Here is a 23,230-nt window from a genome sequence, read left to right on the forward strand (position 1 = left end):
GCCAGCCAATGGCAGGACGCGGAGGCCCGGGCTCCTCCGAGCTTCCGCGATCGGGCGGGGTGAGTCGGCGGCGCAGCAGCGGCGGCAGGTTCCCGGGCTGTGAACTGTGACGGCAGCGGCTCGGCCCGTGTCTCCGCCATGGCCTACCCGGGGTTCGGAGCGGTGAGTGGCTGCCGCCCGGGGCCCGGCTCGGCCCCCGCGGCCTGAACAAAGCCCCGACGTCGCCCCTTGTGGGCTCCGCGGGGGGCGGGCCGAGCGAGGCCCTGCCGCCTGGGGCCCTGCGCTTCCGCACGGGACAAAGGCCCGAGCCGGAGCCGGGGCCGGGCCCACCGGGGCCAGCAGCTCCTCGGGGCCGCCGTGCGGTTGGGCGGGCGCAGCAGGCGTGGGAGGGAGCGATCGCTCGCTCGCTCGAGCCGTCACGGGCAGGCCCCGCCCCGGCGGCCGGGCGTGGCAGGCTCCCAGCGGGCCTGGGGGCCGCCTGCGTGGGAGGGAGATGGGGGGCGCCCAGGGGGCTCCCGTCACCCGTTCGTGCAGTTCCCGGTAGTGAGCAGCCGCGGCGGGTAGGCCCGGGCAGGTGCGGCCCTGGGCCTCCTGCGACGCCCCTAGCAGTGACACGGGAAGCCAGGCAGGCCGACTGCCAGAGCGGCAGCTCGCACCGCACCCACTCGCGGCGTGGAGCACGCGGGAGCGAGCAATCGAATGAAGTCGGTGCTCGAGGGCTGGCCGGGGGCCCTGGTGCGAAACACAGACCGCGTGGCTCTTTCAGAACAAGCAGAGCCCGCTTCAGCGAGTAGCTGTCGGAGAAGGAGAACTGGGATTGCGGCGCCTCTAACCTTTGCGTCACTGCTCCTTACGTGCAGTCCAAATTATCGTGGGAAGCAGCTGGGACTTCCGTTTCTCGTGGCCATCGCCACGGACTGCTCTGGCACGGAGCGCCTCTCTGGCGGTCCTAGTTGGGCTTGGGCTGGGATAATCATGGAGCCTGAACTGGCCTCACAAACCACCACCGGAGAGTGGTGATGTTGCAACAGGAGGCACACCCAGTTACAAAATGGCCCTGTACAAATATGGAGCCACTTCTGTGAGTTTGTAGTGTGCTCAGTAGTTTTTCCCGTGGTGTGTGCTATAAACCTGTGACGCCATTCCCCCTGCTGAGACCACACCATGCTCCACCCCCACTTCCCAGCCTGGTGCAGTCCCATCCCCAGGAATGGGGATTCCTGAGATGGGACAGGAGCAGCTGGAAGTGGGGCAAGGCAGGCAGGCTCCTGCCCCTAGCTCTGGTGCAGGAGCTGTCCACTCAGGCTTGGTTCCACAACTCCTCTGGTATGATGAGTGAGTAGGACCAAGAATGAATGAGTGGCATTGTGACATGATGCATGGGAGTCACAGCACCAATCACTTAATTTTGGCCTTGCCATCCCTGTGTTACAACAGAGGATCAGCAGAACTAAATCTAAGTAGACAGTGGAGCAGCTATACCTGCTCCTCCTTGCCGCTGCAGCGGTGTGCACTATGCGTAATGTGTACAGCTGCAGGCACCACTGTAAGGCATCTCTCACTTCATAGCACAGGTCACTTGTAGCTAACTAGCATCCAGTCCTCAATAATACAATTTCTTGTTCTAGGTAAGAGACACTATTCTTGTATTTATAACTGTGGCACAACAGAAGGAAAATAAACAGAGTGCCTTGACCTGCTAAAATGTTCTCAGCCAATCAAATTAAGCAATTACAAAGTTTGATCAGTCAGGATTCATAGCCCAGATATTTACCAACTTTGAAGACAGGCTGTCTGTGGAGACTTCCAGGTTGCTCCTCTGAGATTGTCCTTCAGTAATTCTCTAACCGTAAAACAAGTCTCAGCTGCACAGATTGGCTCAGGTGTACTTAGGCGCTCAGCTGTCTTCTTTCAGGTTTACTTAGTCAAGAGTAGCTAAATGGGTCTCATCTTCCACTGGAGCATTTGTCCCCCTCAGACCATTTCTGCTTCCTTAAAGCTACATTGAAAAGTACTCATTTTTAATACTGGAACACAGGTAGTACTATAGCTATGAGAGCTACTTCTTGGGATTCTGAAGGGTAGGGTACCCTCACTGCTTTCTTTGGATCTGATACTACTTTTTGAAATACAGAGGATGCATTCTTTGGGGCCATTCTAAGCTGCCTTTTAAAGAAGTATCCAATATTGACAGCTGCCTCTGCAGAGTCTTCTATTTTTATGCTAGAGCTTTCTGTTGAAGCATCAATGTGCAGAGTTGGTTTCATTCCCTTCTCGGTGGGGCTGTGGTTCAGCTTCCAGTTCTGTCTCCTTTCTCTCACCCACTAGTTGCCTTGGCACTGGCATTTATGTGTGATCTGGTGCTGAATTATTTTGGAAAATCCTTTCAGTTTCCATTGAACATGCAAATTGCCTTTTGCTCATCATTATATTTTTCCTCCCACTCTTTAATAAGTCAGAGTCGGGGGGGAAAAAACAAACCTCAAATTTTGAAGGTTGTCCTTATGGTACTGATAAAAATAAGTGCTTATTGGAGGATGAGGTCCTCTGCTATATACAAATAAAAATCACTTCTAAGCATTATTTTGGTAGTTGAAGCTCCACCTATTTCAACATCACAGTACAGTTTCTCTGCTCAACCTGTCAAGACTGCTGAAATGGTCTGTATGACTGATTTAAATAACTAAACAGTTCAGCACAGGGAGTGAAGAATATAATATTTAATGGAAACTGCAGGTAGGATTAGATGGTTAGAATTTATCCAAACTGGAATTAGTTACTAAATTCTGCAAAAAAGTGACCATATTCTCTGTTTTATACCTCCATTTAAAAGAGAACCACTAACAACTGCCATTTCTCTTCAGAAAATAATTTAATTTCTCATATAACATTTCTTTGGTAGTGCAATTTATCCTTTTGCAATCATATAGTAAAATATTAGTTTTAGAACTATTCTGAAAACTCTGAATTAGAAAGTGTTGTGTGATCACAGCATACATGTAACTTCTTAAAAAAAAAAAAGTGAGGGTGGGATAATGTGCCAGTGTTTGGATATATGACTGATGAATTTGAAGTGGTATAGTTATTTGAATTAGGCTGTGTAATGGGCATTTAAATAAAAGTGCATCATGAATAAGCTGACTCTGTTTGTAAGTGGAAGTCTGTTACTATAGATTGAGCTGGTGAAGACACTGAAATATTTTTCTTTTTCACAAAAGTATGGAGGTTACAGTGGTCAGATGCCAGGAATGCAAATGACAGTGGGACAGCCAATACCAGGAGCAGTACCAAATATGCCTCATGGAGGATACTCTGGATATTCTGCATATTCTGGTACTTATTCTGCTGCTGCTGATCCTATGTGGACTTACTTCGCTGCTATCGCTGGACAGGTACAGTAGTATATGCAATGTAATTAAGTAAGCCTTGTGAGTTGACCTAGCAAAGTCTGCTTTTTCTGTGAAAGAACACTTAGCTTGCTCAGTACAATATTATTAAAGATCTCAAGAATTGTCTCACCAGGTAAAATTGGATTGTGTTTAACAATAATGGCAACTAAAACTGGCATTTGAGTTTGATGTCCCCTCTCCTCAGTTAATTGAACAGTGTTTGTGACTAGTGGTATAAAGCCTAATGTCAGTGGTGAGCTGTAAACAAGCTTTCATCCTTCAGTAATACTTTCTTAACCTGAAGAACAAACTTTAGTTTTACATGCTTGAAATATAGACATCTTCAAAAATACCAGTGATTACCTAAAAGAAGAACCAATTACTGTGCCCTCATCCCCCCAAATAATAATAATAAGAGCCTGTTAAACCTTTGCAGACTTGGTGGTCTTATTACTCTATTAATAAAGATAGGGCTACCTAAATTTTGATAAGTATTCTATATTCATGTTTTCACTGCCTCCTGAAGTGAAGATGATGGTCTCCCTCAATCTCTCTCTCGCTCTCTCCAGGGCACTTTTATAGTATTGTGCCATAGTTTTATATGCAGGTAGTAAAGGGAAACACTAAAATCCTGTTCAAGTGGTGTCTGAGACCAGACCAGGATTCTCATTAAACTAATTTTGATGCTTGCATACAGAACAAAGCAGAAAGGGAGACAGTGCAAGGACATGGCGTCTAAAAGTAGAATCCCAAGGGACGTGGGTCTTTTAAATGGATGCTGCCTGAATTGTATTAAAGTTTCTTTTAACCTGAGGTCCTAAATCTGATATTTAAGTTCCTCAGTCACATATTATTGTCCAAACAGTATCTCTTATTGATACAGGATTGCATAGTATGTTTTAGTAAGATAGTGATGGAGGGTAGACAAACCTAGTCCAGTTCTTTTAACTAGCTTATTGTGCCAGCAAGCTATTGAATGGCTTTGAAGAGCTATATAGTATAAAATAAGGGTATTAAACACTCAGAATAATGTATACATAGCTATTGTATTGGGTGGGGGTGAAAATAGATACCATGTCCCAGTCTGCATTATGTTTCTGTAATGGGAATGGCAGCAACAACACAACATGTGATCAAGTGATGTAAGGAATAAGAACCAGGAAGTTTCTGCAGTGTGATCTGGGGGAAAATTGTGGGGGGGAGAAGAGGGGGCTGACAAGGATTCACAGAGGGCATGTGCATGGCCCCACAGGTTACTGTTCTCTAGATGGTTTGGGATTTGTGCTGCCAACATGCACATTCCTAAGAACGTGGATCTGCAGAGGCAATGTATTTGAAGATCTCCAGTTCCAGGTGAGTAATCTTCTCTTCTAGATTACAGGAGCTGCTTTTTTTTTTCTTTTCCTTCTGGCATAAGTCACACAGTCATTACAGATTGAGGCTGTGAACCTCAAACTGTCTATTGACTTCTGCTTTAAGATGCATTGTGCTGCCTTGACTCTGCTTGCCTAATCGTCTTTTATCCTTTATTTCTTTTTTGGTGCAGAACACCACTTTTTCTGTTTTTGTGATGAGTCATATCCTGCCTTTGTCCCTACTAACCTGTGGAAGCAGGAGCAGATGGATACACTGTAAAATAGCTGCAGCGCTTAGAGCAACACAGACATTTTTAATGCATTCCTGAGTAAAAGGTCCAAATTATATTAAAACTGCTGTGTAGCTGTATGTGATCCCTGAGCAATACTTGATCACTGTTGGTTCTCTTCCTTCTCAAACATGCTTAAGACATGACATTTTCGAAGAGGATAAAACGTATCCAAAAGGTATTAGCAAAGGCATATTAAGACTTCATAATTAAATTGCCTTAACTAGGACACTCATGACTTCCTTTGCAAAAAAACATTCAGTCTCAGTGATTACAGGCCAGAAGTACCCACACGTTTACCTCTGAATTGCAAACCTGTCTGAACTGTTTGACTGGTTGGGGCATGCAACATAAATTGGTGCTGCTAGGAACAGTAAACTAAAACTCACTCTCTGTCTGGTCATTGGATTAGTACTAGGACTGATATGATTTGGTATAACCAGGGCGGATTGATTTAAATCAGCAAGCAGGAAACCTTGATTTACATAAATGGTAATCTTGTTTTGCAATTGTGCTTTTTATGGTTATCTTCCTAAAGAAATTTTTGATTCTCATTGGTTGGTAGCCATTAAAACATGTTGATTTGCAGTGAGGGAACTGGAAGTATGCAGTCAGGCAGTAGCAGAGACCAAAAACCAAATACAGTACAGTACTGTGTTAAATGTGAACTACAGGGGAGGAAAGGAAAAACAACCTTTTTTCTTCTGTATAGTAAAGTTTTAAAGCTGTATTAAGTTAGCGTTCAGTTGTAAACTTGAACAACCATAATATTTTTTTTCAGAGTTATGAACATTTCAGAGTTATGAACAACCTCCATTCCTGAGGTGCTCATAACTCTGAGGTTCTACTGTAGTAGAACTCGTCCTCACACCTAGTTTTTATTCATATATTGGAAGAGGAAAATAAGCTTGATTGCTTTTTCAACTCCTAATTGGTTTCTTAACTTTGAATGAACTAGTCATTGAACTGTTGAATAAGCTAAAATGAAGAAAATATGAGACAACTGGTGTCAAAAGCTGAGTTTGTTCAAATGTTAAATCTGGTTGCAGGTGTTAAGCTAGTGACTTTCATCAGATCAGTGGTTAGTTTGACTGTTTTTAAAACTTCATAATAATTAATTGAAATGATTAATAACTTATAGTTATTAACGTAAGTTGTCATAATTTTAAATACACTTTTTAAAAAAAAATCTGAATTTAAAAAAAAAATTTTTTTTCCTTTTAAACCACTCTGGGTATTGCTCAGAAAGGCCTGTTCCATTTTGTTCTCCTGGAATTATTAGCAGTTTTGCTCAGGCATAGGGATCCATACCTACACAGATCCAGGTGCAGGATTGGGGCCTAAATGCATAGCTTGTGACTTTATAATAGCCTTTATAGAGAGATGATAATTTTGCCATTTACTTCCGTGAGAGCAGGATTCAAGCCATAGCTTGTCTTCAGCAGGAGTGGCAGTAACATGAGTTAGGATTCTATCAGTTTCACACTGTTCCAGAGGCATGAAACATACAGCTGAGACATGAGTCAAGGCAGAGGCCCAAAAATGTGGGGGAGAATGTGATGAGGCATAAACAGAGTAGGAGAAGCACCTACATCTGACTCCTCAGTGAGTAATTGTGGTGGTGGTGGTGGTGGTGAAGAGAAGAAAGGAAAAGGTTTAAAAAAAATAAAAATTGGATATTACTGTGTGCTCTTGTCTTCTCCCCTAAAAGTGGAGAAATAAAAAGAGAGGGACTTAATATTCCCCTCTTCTATTTAGGCTCTTACACAGTATCATTGTAAGATAAGTACCTTCTACACAAAATATATGCACAAAACCTAAAGAGTGGGGGAGAAAAAGTCATTGCTTAATTTTAGAGTGGATATTGTGTGGGTTTTTTTTTTTCGGTTGCCAGTTTAGTTATGCAGTTAATTGGACTGGCAGCTGAGAAAAACTCAGAATTAATACTCTCTGCCATTCCCAAAATTGTGGGTTTCCCTTTATCCTGATACTCATATGAAATTGAACTTGGCAAAGGAAATCTTTGTCCAAAGCTCAAATTATTTCAAATTTTTAGTGTAAGATATTTCTTTCTATCTTTCAGGAATCTGTCTCCATAAATAATTTTTGCTAAAGATCATTTCTTGTTTTGTCAGCCAAGCTTATTGGTAGGATTAGTGTCCTCCAGCATGTTAGAGTGAATTCAAAGCTAGATTAAATCAAGACTTTGGTTTATAGGCACAAAAGTCAAGCTTGCATCATGCATGCCTCAGAGGAGACGAAGATCACACTTGGTCAAAGACACAGTTTCGCATAGTCCCTAAACAGCGTGGACAATCTCCAAAATAGAGAGGTTGAGGGATGAGTGTTGGAACCTGGTTGAGCTATGTGCAAGCCACCTGCTTGCCTCCTGATAGCATGCTTTATTATGAAATCCTGAATAACTCCTAGCTAAGTTTGCAGGAGCCATTCCATTCCCTATGTTTTCACATTCTAATTTTCTCAAATGTGTTTAGGCTGATACTAACCAGGAGACACTTCAGCTGAAAGTGAGGTCTCCAGTTTCATGACTATTGGATGAGCTGGTTTTGAGCTATGGAACTCAACAGATTTAGCATGTTCCTATTGTTTGTTCAGAAATAACTCAGAAATAGCTTGGTTCATTCACTGTTGTCTACCAAGGAATAGTGAGAAAACTTTGTAGCTTCAGTGTGCAAACCTGCATTGTCTTTGCTGTCAAAATCAATTCTATTCCATATTTATCTTCAGGAAATTTACATCTGTAAGTAAAAGTAGATTACAGTTAACAAAGAGGTCCTCTGTTGTCCACTTTTTTCCATATCTCTGTTCTAAGTGCACTATGCTTTGTGATATGACAAACCTTGAAACATATATTGGTCTCTCTTCCTTGCATGCATGTGTATTTGTGTAACTATGTAACAAAAGCCCTTATTGTAAGACATGTGGGTAAGGGGCTGAGTTAGTTTTTGTGAGCTCCTTTTGGAATCTTAACTGAGCACTTGCTGACTTTTAGAGGGGTTTTTCCTTTTATTTAATTTTTTAAAAATTCTCAAGTATAATACTATAGTAAACTTAGTTTTTTGTAGGGGGAATACACATTCACTCCTGAAGTACGAGGCACATAACCACAATCTGTCATCTACCATGTAGCAAGACCAGTGGGGTGATGGAAGCGCTGGCCTTGACTCTCAAAGAACTGAGCAGGTAGAAATTCAGAAAAATGGGGATTGAATTGCTTTTTGGGGGGAGGGCAAAAGTGGAAAATTGTATTTCTGACTTTCATTGTACTATTGATGTGACTAGTAAATGAGATTCAGAAATATAATATTCACCTCACTAAAACTTAAGCTATTCAGTTCCCTTCTTTTTCTTCACCCTTCTTTTTTTGTGTGAGCTTACCCATTGAAAAATATCCTTTTTCCCATTTGAGGATAAAGGCTCCATACTGTGGAGATTCTTGCAGCTTAATAGAGCTGATCACTTTTACTTTAGAGCCTGCCAGTGTTGATCCTCAGTCAGGCAGATGTGGGTTGATCAAGAGCATGTTTGTGTGTAGTCTACACAGTGTTACTAGCCCCTACTGTAACACAGTGATGGGTGAAATTCAGTCCTCCATGGAGAGCTGCAAATAGAACCTCTTTCTTTTCCTACTCCCTTCAAGATGACAATGTCACCTCTGCTCCTGCATGAAATCCAATGATATAAGCAGGAACAAGATGAATCTTACCAGGATGGGCTAATTTTGCTTTGTTTCTGGGGAGTTTCTCTGAATGTGCTATCCTCATGGCTTTACCCTTAAGGCAGTATAAAGAATGGCAGGGCAAGGGACAAGAAAAATGGGTCTTACAATATTTTCCTTCTATCTATTCATGGGACAAGCTCACCAAAAATTGGTTCTTCCTATTTTACAGCTCATGTTTAATTTTATTTGTTTTATAAAACCAAATTTTAGCATTTTAGTGTAAGATATAGTAGCAGTAAAATAATTTGACTTGCATGCTGGATTTCCTTATTTAATTGTTTATGTTGGCCAATCATAATATCCTAGAACTGTAACATGGCTCTTCCAAAAGTTACTCAGAGTGTATGCCTAAGTACAGTGGAAAGTGCTGCTTGTCCTTTCATGGAGATGTCATTCCACCCGATACAAGATCTGCTCACTGTGTCAGCCATTTATACTTACTAACTAGCCACAAAACGTAGCTTGCTGCCATAAGTTTCTAGTTCCAAGACAGAGCGGAAGCCCGGCTGATTAGACCTTTCTACAAAGCTGTCAGTGAAGCCTAGAGAAACTTGTTTAAAGTCTTTTGTCATGTGTTTTGTTGTTGTTGGTTTTTTTCCAAGGAAGATGATTTTCCTGTTACACTCACTTGCTTCTTGAGAGGTTGGTTTTTGGAGACTCCTTTTTATAGGATCAAATGTGGAGGTTTTGAGAGCTTGTGTTACCTTTTGGTCTTGGGTGTTCAGAGGGCTGATCTGTACATGTCTAAATGGGATGTTTAGCTTTCAGATTCACCTTTTTATGTTGCTCTTATCTGCATCGTTCTACAGTACTGGCAGTGAAATAAGCAAGCTTTTGGGTTATTTTAATATCCTTCTTTTGAAGTGCTCTGTAGAGATGCTGAGGGAACAGGATGCTAGGAACAGAGCAGAGAAACACGAGAGAACAGAGACACAGTGATACTTGGCTGACAGAAAAAGCACATCTAGTATAGTCACATGTCCTGTATGTTCAACAGTCAGTCATCAGACAGCATCATATCCCTCTTTATTGCATTTCAACCTGAAGGATTCTAAAGCACATTGCAGCATGATTGACTATATTGATTCTGGAATAACTTGACCCATTACTAAAATGCAGCTATCAACACCTTCGGTGTGGAATATGGCAGCTCTTTTTTTTTTTTTCCTTTTCAGTTTGAAGAGTTAGTATTCTTCTAAAAAGAGAAACATCTGCAAGCTGTTTAAAACTGCACAGCAACACTGTACAATAGCTTAGCACAGTAAGTGAGGAATGTGTATCCAACTGAACTATAGAAGGATTTAGGTAGTTAGAATATAACTAGACAAATTGAAATTTAGCCAGGGCACTGGGAATAACATCCCTGCTCTTAATAGCATCATAGGTTCTTTGACCACAAAATGGTCAAAATGTCAGTTTTATTGTATACATCAACCAAAGGAACAGCAGCAAAACTACAGGGGACCCCTGACATATAATGGGAGATGTGATGGGCAAAAGAAAAGGACCTTTTTAATAATTTGTTTCAAAATGGAGGCTCTGATACTCTAGAAAGCTCTCATTAAAATCATGAACAAAATAGAAATAAGTGCAGAAAACATCTTAACCAATTATTTGATAGAATTGTCTGCAACTTTATATGAAAATTCTATGCTGATTATCAAAAGATGTCTGTAACTTAACTACTGCAGAAGGCTCATTTTAAATAGGTATTTGTTGCTAAGATAGGATTCATTTAATTACTGTTGCTAAGATAGAAGGATTCCATGTAATTGCTGTAAGCAAGGAATTCTATTTGACTTTAGTGCTGCAGATTCTTGATTCAGATGAGGCACCATTCTGTAGTAGTATTTTTAATTTTTTAAGTATTAAATATCTTTACATAGTTATAATGAACTAATTCATTTGTCTTCAGTTAGATTATTCACTGGCACTTCATTTTTGCATGAATTTGTATTGATAAGTGTCCATGACCACAAACCTATGTACTCTGTTCTACAGGATGGTGAAGTGGATGCAGAGGAACTACAGAGATGCTTAACACAGTCTGGAATCAGTGGGACCTATTCTCGTAAGACTTTGAATGTTGCTACTGTACACTTTCTTTTTTTAATCTGTGGATGATAGTTTGGAATTTCTGTTCTTCAAGGAGCATTCCCTCTCTCCCATGTGTACCTCTTTCATTTCCTTCCTTATCACAGATTTCCTGGGTGCTGACGTGTCCTTTCTATGCACCTTAAATAAATGGCATAACCCTGCTAATGCCAATCCTGAAGATCAGCATTTGTGCTAGTTCATCTGTACAGTGTTTCCAGTACACTTTATTTTGACTTTCTCTCACGCTTTCCCTCTTACACAACAGAATATAAAAACGGTTGCAACCACAGGGTCTGGGCTCTGGTGGGTGCTCATCCCCTCCCAAGACATGTACCATGCTTTGTAATCCCTTTGAATGAGATGGCATATGGTTAGAGACCAGGGAGGGTCTCGAGTGCAACACATTCCAAAACTCTTATTCGGAATGCAAAATAGTATCTTATTTTGTTATAAGGATTTAATAAAACTCCTGGAATCAAAATAAAATAAACTATCTTTGCTTTATAGGTTATGATTTTAATATCAGATCTTACTGTTCTTAAGGTATTACTGTGTATTTGACACACACAGCCTAGTAGTAGAGCAAGCTTACCTACACTGGCCTGCCAAATGTGCCTTCACCTTGAGATACTGAGTTGAGATGGTAACTTGATTTCCATGCCTGTCTAATCCATGTTCTCCCTGCTGATACTGAATTAAGACTCTCCATTAAGAACAGGAGTTGGGTCACCAGTTCCTGGCTCAGTAGATGGTAAAAAACAATCTAATGTCCTGCATTTTATCCACATCTAACCCATGGCCTAAATAACTAGTAATGGAGAAGCAAATATCTCCATGTCCTTTTAGCCATCTCCTACTTGTTGTTTTTCCTGGTGAGCTTTCAAAATCTCTTGCAAAAACAAATTAATTAATGTGTTGACTAATGTCACTGGTTACTAGAAATTACAACAGTAAAATTAAACTAGTTTTGAATCAATCTTTGACTGTGTTTTTCAGCATTCAGTTTGGAAACTTGCAGAATTATGATCTCCCTGATGGATGTATCCTTGGGAAAATCTAGACTATACTGTAATCTTAATGTCAGTTTAAACCAATTAATAATCCTGAGAAGAAACTAGAATTCTGACATTTTAAACTAATACGTTTTAGAACACTATCTTTGGGCTCCATTAATTTTTAATGTTGTGTTAGTGTTGTCAGGGTGTTTAGAAGTCAAACTGCCTTGTGACTTGAAAGTATACGTAATTTAATAATTTGGTTTGTCCTAAGTTACTAATTTTAATGTATTAAGTTATTTTTGTTAACAAAACTACATCAGAGAGATTATACAGGAAAAATGGGATTTAATGAATTCAAAGAACTCTGGGCAGCTCTTAATGCTTGGAAGCAAAATTTCATGATGATTGATCAAGACCGAAGTGGAACCGTGGAACTTCATGAATTGGGTCAAGTCATTGCAGCTATGGGTAAGATAGCATTTGAAAAACTTCTGCAACCTCCTGTTTGTTCTATTTATTGCAATATATATTACTACTTTAATTATAAGGATGCAGCATGTAGAATATGGAAGGTTGCAGTGGATTGTTTTGCTACCTATTGGGTCAAAGTATAGGGCTTGCCAGCAGTGTTGTACGGGTACCATGCTTCATTTCTGGAACTCCAAACTATCAACTAAGTATTCCTTTCTTTCTGGCTTTCCAGAAATACTGTCGATAAGCTTCAGAGGGAGCTGTATATAGCTATCTTCAGATGGAAATATTGGTCATCTGGACACACATCCTTGAAGATTGGGAGGAGACAGGAAATCCCTCTTAAAATAAATGCCATGTTCAGTACTGAACACAGTGTTAATTTTCACAAGTGTTTAGATGCAGCACTTCTTGGTATTGGCATACACAGGGCTAATGCATCAATTTGGGGTACAGGAGGGAAAGGAAGACTTCCAGTATATTCTGCTGATGGAGGAGTCATGGGCATATGTCTTCCCAGTGAGGCAAAATATGTCCTGGGGGCACAGCATTTCAGCAGAGTATAAAGATACACAAAGAAACTATGATGAACCTAGACCATCTTCTAGAGCAGATGTACACAAGCCTGTGTGCTTTCCCTTTGGTGGCAGGTCATTAAAGATTAGTGACTAAAAGTTGCTCTTCATCTAGAATACCCCATTGTAAAAAAAAGTTATACAAATCTTTATCATAGCTGCTGCTAGCCAACAACAGTAAATCAGGAACCAGTACCAGACACTGCACTGACATAAAAAGGCTTTTGTTAAACTGCATTTCTGGAACACTGGTGTATAGCCAGCCTGTTCCATCCCCCTCTGAGTGGGAGAGGCTAATGCTCTTGTGGATCAAAGTGCTCCAGGTGTTTGGAGCAGTAGTTACTTTGTGCATGGGATATTACATGCACAGTCTATCCTTAAGTCTCTGGGCTGCAACTGTTAGCAGCTACTGCTAAGTTAATTACTGAATAGAGGTGGAGGGTGGAAGTTAGTAGCTTCAGTTACTCTCTTGAGTCATGTTAGGTAGACATTGATTCCACCACTAGGGGGTATGATTGCAGCTCAGCCACTCTAATAATACTAGTGCAGAGTGTGTTCCAAATAAAGCAATTGGGAGGTGAACTGGCAAACAGGCAGTAGATGCTAAACATCCTTTTGCTGGGCCTTGTTAGAAATGTCCACAAGCCAGCCTCTGGCTACTTTTGCTAAGACCATGCAAAAAAGTCAAGGGTGACCTGATTACACAGAGCTAGTATCTCTGTTTAATATGTTTATTTACTTAATCTCTGCTTTAAGTGGAAGATTAAATGTCTTGAGTGTTCCTGATAATGTCAGAAGTTGTCCTTTCAGATGAATTTCAGGAGGGGGACACAATGTATAATGGAACTGTTCTAATGTTGGAAAATTTGAACTTTTTACTGCTGTATATGAATACTTCTTCACTGTGCCCTATAAACAGCATTGACTGCAATACAGGATGTATAGTAATTATTATTTCAGTAGTCATACTTTCCGAAGATTATCCAGCAAACTGTTGCAAAACTGACAACATTACAGGCTATAACTTCCTATTTTTTGGTCTTTTAGGTTACAGATTAAGCCCTCAAACACTAACTGCTATTGTAAAACGTTATAGCAAGAATGGCAAAATCTTTTTTGATGACTATGTGGCTTGCTGTGTGAAATTACGGGCATTGACAGGTATGTATGGGGGTTTTCTATTTTTTTGAAATAGAAATGTAGTGTAGAGTGTGTTATGTTCTAATTTTTCATCTAAAAATTGTAATCGCAGTGTAAAGATTATTCTTCAAGTTCTTAAATCTGTTACAATTCTAAGATTACATTTTAAAAGTTTATTTTGTACATAATTGTCTTCAGTGTTTTGAGTAATAGTTATTCAGTAGTCAGGATACCTAGAAAGTAATTTTGCTTTTTTACTGTAAGTTTAGATAGAATGTGGAAGGAAAGAAGTATGAAATGTTAAACTGGTTCAAAAATGACAAATTTGCCTTGGGAAAAAAAGAGAAATGTTTGACAAAGTAATACTGCCAACCAAACTTACATTTAGTGTCTACTTTGGAGTTTTGCAAAGCTCCTATTTACTTATTTATTTTCTCAGATTTCTTCAGAAGACGAGACAACATGCAACAGGGATATGTGAATTTTGTATATGATGATGTAAGTATCTCTAGATTAAAGTACTCAAATTTGTCGGGACTATATGAATGTTTTTGTTGCAAATGACTGACTAGAGTTGTATGTTTAAATTTGATTTTAAAATCCTATCTTCCATTATGCTTTGTCTTCTCAGAAATGTTTTTTATAATAAAGGTCCCTCACCAAAGGCTCTTACGTAAATTAAGCTGTCATGGGATAAAAGGAAAGGTCCTTTCATGGATTGAGAACTGGTTAATGGACAGGGAACAAAGGGTAGGAATTAATGGTAAATTCTCAGAATGGAGAGGGGTAACTAGTGGTGTTCCCCAAGGGTCAGTCCTAGGACCAATCCTATTCAATTTATTCATAAATGATCTGGAGAAAGGGGTAAACAGTGAGGTGGCAAAGTTTGCAGATGATACTAAACTACTCAAGATAGTTAAGACCAAAGCAGATTGTGAAGAACTTCAAAAAGATCTCACAAAACTAAGTGATTGGGCAACAAAATGGCAAATGAAATTTAATGTGGATAAATGTAAAGTAATGCACATTGGAAAAAATAACCCCAACTATACATACAACATGATGGGGGCTAATTTAGCTACAACGAGTCAGGAAAAAGATCTTGGAGTTATCGTGGATAGTTCTCTGAAGATGTCCACGCAGTGTGCAGAGGCGGTCAAAAAAGCAAACAGGATGTTAGGAATCATTAAAAAGGGTATAGAGAATAAGACTGAGAATATATTATTGCCATTATATAAATCCATGGTACGCCCACATCTCGAATACTGTGTACAGATGTGGTCTCCTCACCTCAAAAAAAGATATTCTAGCACTAGAAAAGGTTCAGAAAAGAGCAACTAAAATGATTAGGGGTTTAGAGAGGGTCCCATATGAGGAAAGATTAAAGAGGCTAGGACTCTTCAGTTTGGAAAAGAGAAGACTAAGGGGGGACATGATAGAGGTATATAAAATCATGAGTGATGTTGAGAAAGTGGATAAGGAAAAGTTATTTACTTATTCCCATAATACAAGAACTAGGGGTCACCAAATGAAATTAATAGGCAGCAGGTTTAAAACAAATAAAAGGAAGTTCTTCTTCACGCAGCGCACAGTCAACTTGTGGAACTCCTTACCTGAGGAGGTTGTGAAGGCTAGGACTATAACAATGTTTAAAAGGGGACTGGATAAATTCATGGTGGCTAAGTCCATAAATGGCTATTAGCCAGGATGGGTAAGAATGGTGTCCCTAGCCTCTGTTCGTCAGAGGATGGAGATGGATGGCAGGAGAGAGATCACTTGATCATTGCCTGTTAGGTTCACTCCCTCAGGGGCACCTGGCATTGGCCACTGTCGGTAGACAGATACTGGGCTAGATGGACCTTTGGTCTGACCCGGTACGGCCTTTCTTATGTTCTTAAACTCTGTGGTTGCATTCATGTTAACTTTCCTGTACCTTCTCCTCCAAAGAATGACTAAAAGCATCCACCCTGTAATCCAAGGCCTTAATCCTTCAAATATTTAAGCACAGGATGAACTTAGTAGGACTACTCACATGTTTAAAGATAAGCACATGCATAAGTCTTTACAGAGCTGAGGGCTTAGTATGTTTTGCATAGTCTATTCATGGGCTGTGGGTAGTAATTACTACTGAGAGTATGCCCATTGACTTCATTGGACTACTATCCAGTAGGAAGTGTTTGCAGGATCAGACTCTTAGATTATAAGTCATCTGTTACCTATATGGCACTGACTTAGCGTCATAAGCATACATGACATTATATAGTGTATGCGTTATTTTTATACAAATTTAGCAATTTGTAAGTCTTTAATGCTGAAAATTAAAAACAAAACATCTCTCTACATTTTATTCCTTTCTTATTCTGTGAACACCTCTAAGCATTTGTTCATCCAGTAGACAAGTCCCATTGTGTTCCCACAGTTTCTTCTAGGCATTCATTGTTCTCTTCTTCATCACTTCCTCCCCTCCTCCCCCCCCCCCCCAAAATTCGGACAAAACCAAGACAGACAATTCCTGAACTCTTTAGATGACCTGATAATTTGTAGTCTTCCAATTGTTTTCATTTCCCAATGTGGTGATGTGCTGAATGTTAGCTACCTTGATTTTATTTTTTTCCCCCTTCTAGTTTTTGCAGTGTACTATGGCAATCTGAGTGGAAAGCTGCTGAAGGATATAGACTCCGACCTGTGAAGTCTTCTGCTGAGAAGAAATTAACTGAACCTGCTGTGAATTGAAGCTGTAGCAGACTTCCCCCATCTTTCTGCCTGTTAAGACATTCACTTTGAATAAATGTTTTGATTTTAGTGCACAGTTGAGAGCAATAATTTTTTTCATTTTTAGTTATTTTTCAGAAGCATACTCTTTATATTTACGTGCATAATTCCAGACAAGTACCCTATTGTTATGCACTCAAGCTTAATGAAGACTAAACAAATTTTTTGCTTGTAACGGTTGCAAGCATAGACCATTTCATTTTTATATGTATTTAGACTGCATACATGAGCAGAATATCAGACATCCTGTTTTTAATCTTATCTAATATAGGTATTTCATGTGACCATCAAAGTGGTAGTATGTTTTTTCAGATGGCATACTCTGAGGAATTCTAGTTGCTTGGTGATACTAGTTCAATATTCCACCAGAAACAACTTACAACGAGTTGTTAGGTAAAACTCTCCAGACTCATTGCAATAGATTTTTTTTCTGAGGCAGACTGTTACAAATTGTTCTTCTATTTGGTTTATTTATGAATTGGACAGTGCTTGTTGAGTAATAGTTGAGACCCTCTCTGCTAATCAACATGCAGAAAGCCACACCAAAAAAAAAAAAAAATCAAGGGACTAGTATGAGTCTTCATAGAGTTCACTTTCCTTTCAGTTTGAAAGCTTTCAAGTCCTCACCTATTCTGTAAAAATTGACTCCCAGTAGACCCTCAAGTTGGTGAACCTATTCCATTTTGAGATAAAAAAAAATTCCCTTAAGAAAATAACCCAGTGAACAGAAGCGTGTGACTTAAGGGATTACTCAAGCAGGTCCTTATTTTGCTAGGATATTTCAGCAGTGCTTCTAACAGAGAAGTAATGAGTGGGTCACAACTATGATCAACTCTACATCTCATCAAACTTCTGTTGGTTTTGTTCAATCCCAAATTTTGTAATCCACAGCCATTCTAGGTTCTGAATCCTTCAACAACAAACCTTAGCAGGGGTTAAATTGGAAGTTATGCTCATGTCATGCTTGAAGTGGAGACTTACTGTGATGCATTGAGAGTGCTCTGTGGTTAAGAATTTATGGAAATATTTTTCTCATGACAAACAAGACACTTTTAGTCTTGTAGTTCTGTTGTGTGCGCGCGTGTATACATTTTGCCAATGAGCAGTGTCGTATGTAATTCTGTGCTTCTTACGCCTGTTCCCATAGTGTCACAAGTATACTACTAAACATAACAATTTAAGAATGATTTTGCTGAATATTTTTGATACTGAAATGTATTCAACCTTTTTGGATCCCTCTTAATTGTATTTGCATTATAGTAACTATTGGAAGTAAATTTTCAGATCTGTAGCAAACTAAATATTTGCATATCCTGCTGTTCAAGACTGAAATAAGTAAACATTTTTTTGTGCAGGTTTAGACCTATTGCCAATAAGTTTTCATGTTGTAAAGATACTGAATATACTCATTTGTGTACACGTACTTTTATTTGTAAACAGTGAACAATTTTCCAAGTCATCTTTGAGATTTTTTTTAAAGGAAATAAGCATTCAAATAGCTTGCCATGCATTTGTTGTACAAAAACCTGTTATGTTACAGGAGATGCTATGGTTTATAAACCATAGCATTTCATCTAGGTTTAAAGAGTCTCTGCCAAATATTTTTTAAAAAAATCCAGCTTTACAATTCTAGATTAAAGTGGAATCATAGTACATTTTAAATGACACGGGAGGCAAATCCATCCTAGGGGAAGTCTTAATTTAGTCCATCTAACTTCCATTACAAAGAGCATAGCCACACTGTGTTCATTAATGATCCAAAAACATGCCAAATGGGCATTGAAAAGTCAAGTAGCCAAATGCTTTCGTAAGAATAATACAATTCCATCTACTACTCCCACATAGCTCTACAGTGAGGTAAGCAACTTCTCCATAGTGTTTTTCATGCAATTACAGGGTGCAGGATGTGCTCCTCTTGAACAGTAGCAGTAAAATTTATTGTCATGATCACTTATGATTCCACAATGGATTTTATTTCTGTATGTTATCTTTTCCCTTATTAAACTAAAATATTTACAGACGATATTTTTCTCGTAGCTTCCTTTTTCTAAGCATAATTTTTTCAAAAAAATCAGTATGCACTAAATAGGCATAGTTGATTAGCAGATCCTAGAGGGTCAGATGCAACACATGCATACACACAAATCTAAAGAAAATGTTAGTTTTCGCTAATGAAATTTGTGTATATAAAGGAAATGCAAAATCACTGTGATCATGGGCCAGGGACATCCTACGCAGTCTTATAGGTCAGCAAGAAACTATGCATTTAAAGTATTCATACTTCTGGAAAGTCCCTAAGTGTAGCACGTCTGCATTTCTTGTTTATTTACGTCTCAGTAAATCTGGATCATTTTTGTTTAGTTTGCAAGTAAAAAAGGGAATTTTCTCTGACTCCTCACAACTTCCACCTGGAATCAGAAAGCCAGGCTGGGTTCTTTCCTATTGTGCATAGTCACAAAGATTGTGTGGATTAAATAGGCCAAATTCTGCCTTCAGTTACATCTGCACAACTTTTTTTTTTTAAGGGGGGTTTGCTTGGAGGTAAATGAGAAGAATTTAACTCTGCTAGTGAAATTTTAGCTAATTGTGTTGCTTCATGAGAAATGGTACATTGATCAAAACTGTTTTTGTTTGCAGTGCTACTGTGTAAAGAGTAACAGAAACTGGAGTAACATGCATAGATGTGACAGACAAACCTGCTTCCAGTGATAATGAAGTGGCCATCTTTTGTATACAGAAGTCACTGTTCATAGCAGACGACCTCTTTGCACAGTGTATACAGCAAACTCACTTTACTCTGCTCTCACTGATGAGACAAAATTTAAATCAGTCAAAGGGTATCCTTGTGAGTGAATAAAGACGAGCCCAATGTTTTCTGCTTTGCAAAATGCTAGTTATGAGTCTGGGCCAAATTTTTTTTTTGTTAGACCAGTGTAAAGTCAACCTAAATCTTGTGTTTACACCAATGTAAAGGCACTGTACTGGTAACTTCATCCACTTATAGAATTACTCTAGATTTACCATAGTGTATGTCAGAGCTGAGTCTGGCTTTTGTTGAGCATTTTTCATATAAGCAAAATCTCATTCTGTAACAATTTCCAATTCCACTGACTATATGGCCAGAATTGTCAGCAGGGCTTGGCTTAGCAACCACTAGTGGGGCCAGATTTTCAAAAAAGCTCTGTGTGTTGGATGCTGAGCTCTTGAAAATCTGACCATCCCTGGCTCAGTGGGAGTGGCTGATTTTAGTGTGGGCTGAGCAAATCTTCAATATAAAGCACTTAGAGCTGTTTAACCAATTGGACGATTTGCTATTCTAGTTTAAACTTTGTGGCTAGGTCTGCTTCGTGCTGTGACATTACTTCTGCAAAAGATTAGGGAGCAAAACATTCCTAATAATAATGTGCCATTGATCTCTTGCTGTGAGGTCTAAGGCATCTCTTGTAGAGATTCTGGATACGATTGGAACCTCCCTGTTTTCATGCAAGGTGGGGTGAATGCTACACTAATGGAGCCGATCTGTTAGGATCCCTCTCTGTGCATTTGTAGGTGAGAAATCAACCCCAGTAGTGATTTCCTAGCAGTCACACACTGCAGGTAAGAGCATGCTTCTCAGGTGCAAGAGGCAGATGCACTAGCTCTGCTCAAGCTAACATGCTAAAAATAGCAGGTAGCATGGGTAGCAGCTTGGGGTAGCTGCCTGAGTAGGTACCCATGGGATCTGGGTGGATTTGTACTCAAGTGGCTACACTGCTATTTTTAGCGTGTTAGCTCAAGCAGAGGTAACGTGTCTGTCAATTTGAGCCAGCAGGCACATGCCCATCTGCAGTGTAGACATACCCAAAGTGAAGTTGGATTAAAGGGAAATCACTCCTGGAGTGGCAGCGTTATGTTTCTGTTGTGCTAATTCAGGGCAATGTAAATATATATATCAGAAGTGGTGCAGCACAATGGCTGGCTTTGGAACTTCATTCACTGACTACCCTACTTAGCTAAAGCATTTTATATTATTATTTCTGCTTTCCCCTAATACAGTCTAGAAGGGATCACTTTAACATCTCATTAGAGCCCAGAGACAGCACTATCAGTGAAATGCTCTATGCTAGTAATATACTGGATGAGGTCACCTCTGATCAGTCTTCAAATTTTGCCTCCATATGAAAGGGCAGACTGGGTGATTTACCAGTTCATGACAAACACCTCTTCTCCACCTGTTGGATAAATCATCCCTACTGTAAATGACGGATAGCCAAGGCTCTCACAAACATTTATTCTGAAGAGCAATTCTTTGCCTTTGGCTTGCAACACATGCCAGCTCTTTCCAAAATCTTTCACGGGAGAAGATGCCCCTCGCTCCCTTTGGAGGTTCTTACCCACATCTATTACACCAACTGAACACTGTGTGATATACATATATTTTCAGGAACAAAATCTAGTGCACACATTGCTATAGGGTGACTGGCTAGTAAGTGTGAAAAATCAGGACAGGGTGAGGGGTCATTGGCACCTATATAAGAAAAAGCCCCAAATATCTGGACTGTCCCTATAAAATCAGGACATCTGGGCACCCTACATTGCCAGGAAGTGCTCAGTCTGATTTTTGAACTGTGGTGTTCTCTGCCCCTTTAGTTACGGAAAAGAATTTTTTTTTTATGGGCAAATAAATGAATAGGTATTCCAGTCTCTCAACCTTCCTCTCTGCAAGTATAGCCATCCCTGGTACAATAGCATGTCAATGCCAAGCTATGTGGAGCTGTTTTGTAGGAGCCCCTTGATAAAATATTAGAGTGCATCACCATTCTGTAATACACGGGTCTATAACCTCTCTGTTAAAGAGTATAGACCCTCATAACATTTCAATGAAGAAAAAAAACAACCTGAGCTTTTCTAACTTCTGTATCTTAGATAGTTGGTAGCTCCATACTGGCAAAAAGTCTTGATTAAATATTTGAAATTGCCATATTTTCATATATGTTCTTCTATTATAAACATAAATGGCAGAGATCAGATTTTGCCCCCTAAATTCTTGTATGTGCTTAATACACCATTTGCAATTCTTTAATTATTACATTTTTGTGACCAGTTTTACATTATAGTTTACATTTATCATTTACAGTTATTTGCAGAAGGTTATTGCAAAAATTGATTATGTATGCAGATTACATTGTCCTTAACACAATCTTGGAAAAACATTTGTTCATACAAAGAAAGTTACTTTAAAAAGCACCTGCATGCAACGTTATGTGAATAAATACAGGGAGCTCACAATCTGCTTTGGTCAGTTATGTCATTCAGTATCAGTAAAAACCACGGCAGATTCTCTCATACTTACATTACAAAAGGCAGCAAGGTTCCACACCTGATATGAGTAAAACAGTTGAGTGACCCCATAAGGAATTAAGACATCAGTAATATTTCTATATATGGGTTTGGTTTTCTTTTCAGAATTTTCAAAAAACTGTATTGTCTTTCTGACTTCCATCCCTGCCAAAACTGTAAGCAGCAATTTTAAATCTGTGACTTTCTTCAAAACCAATGTGAAATACTTGATCAAAACACTATGCAGGGTTTTGAAGATTTAAGTGAATAATATCCTCTAGGGACTATAAGTTCTGGGAAATCTAGTTTTTGGGTAACATTTCATTTTGATAAAGGCACACTATCAATTTAAAATATTTTTTAAAAAGCAATTTCAGCAATATTACACAAGTAGATAAAATTGTTTAGGCAGAAGAATTTTAACTTTACAATGCCCCTTTAAATTAAGAACTACTATATAGCAACTGAAGTCAGACTATTATTCTCCAAATATACCTAGGTTTAGATTTAATTTGATAATGTAGTGCATATTCCTTTTCCAGGAAGACAGACTGCTAAGCAGAGATGAGGTCCACCTATCGAAGGGGAAGAGCATATTTGGCTACAGACTGGCTAACCTAGTGAGGAGGGCTTCAAACTAGGTTCAACTGGGGCAGGTGACCAATGCCCACAGGTAAATAAAAAACATGGAAACCTGGGAGAAGGGTCGGAATCGGGGGGGGGGGAGGTATGGGCTGTTATAACAAATAATGGGGAGAGAAGACAGAACAGGGTGGGGGGGAATCAAATCAATATCTTAATTGTCTATGTACTAATGCAAGAAGTATGGGGAATAAACAGAAAGAACTCAAAATGTTAGTAAATAAACTGTGACATACTTGGCGTCATGGAGACATGGTGCGATAATATGCATGACTGGAATATTGGTACAGAAGGATATAGCTTGCTCAGAAAGGACAGGCAGGGAAAAAGGGAGGAGGTGTTGCCTTATACATTAAAAATGTATACACTTGGACTGAGGCTGAGCTAGAAATAAGAGACAGACTTGTTGAAAGTCTCTGGGTAAGGATAAAAGGAGTAAA

At 39.5% G+C, this 23,230-nt stretch overlaps 1 protein-coding gene across 1 annotated transcript; it reads left to right on the forward strand.

Annotated features, from left to right (window-relative positions):
• Positions 1 to 11: 11 nt before the first annotated feature.
• On the forward strand, positions 12 to 18,850 carry GCA (grancalcin). Its single transcript, XM_045032067.1, has 8 exons — positions 12 to 162; positions 3,219 to 3,392; positions 10,778 to 10,847; positions 11,870 to 11,913; positions 12,192 to 12,339; positions 13,965 to 14,078; positions 14,497 to 14,555; positions 16,682 to 18,850. Exons 1-8 carry the CDS (start codon positions 139 to 141, stop codon positions 16,706 to 16,708), a joined length of 660 nt encoding a protein of 219 aa, XP_044888002.1. The 5' UTR covers positions 12 to 138; the 3' UTR covers positions 16,709 to 18,850.
• The last annotated feature ends 4,380 nt before the right edge of the window (positions 18,851 to 23,230 follow it).

This window comes from Mauremys mutica, chromosome 10, assembly GCF_020497125.1.
Source record: "Mauremys mutica isolate MM-2020 ecotype Southern chromosome 10, ASM2049712v1, whole genome shotgun sequence".
NCBI classification, from domain to species: Eukaryota; Metazoa; Chordata; order Testudines; family Geoemydidae; genus Mauremys; species Mauremys mutica.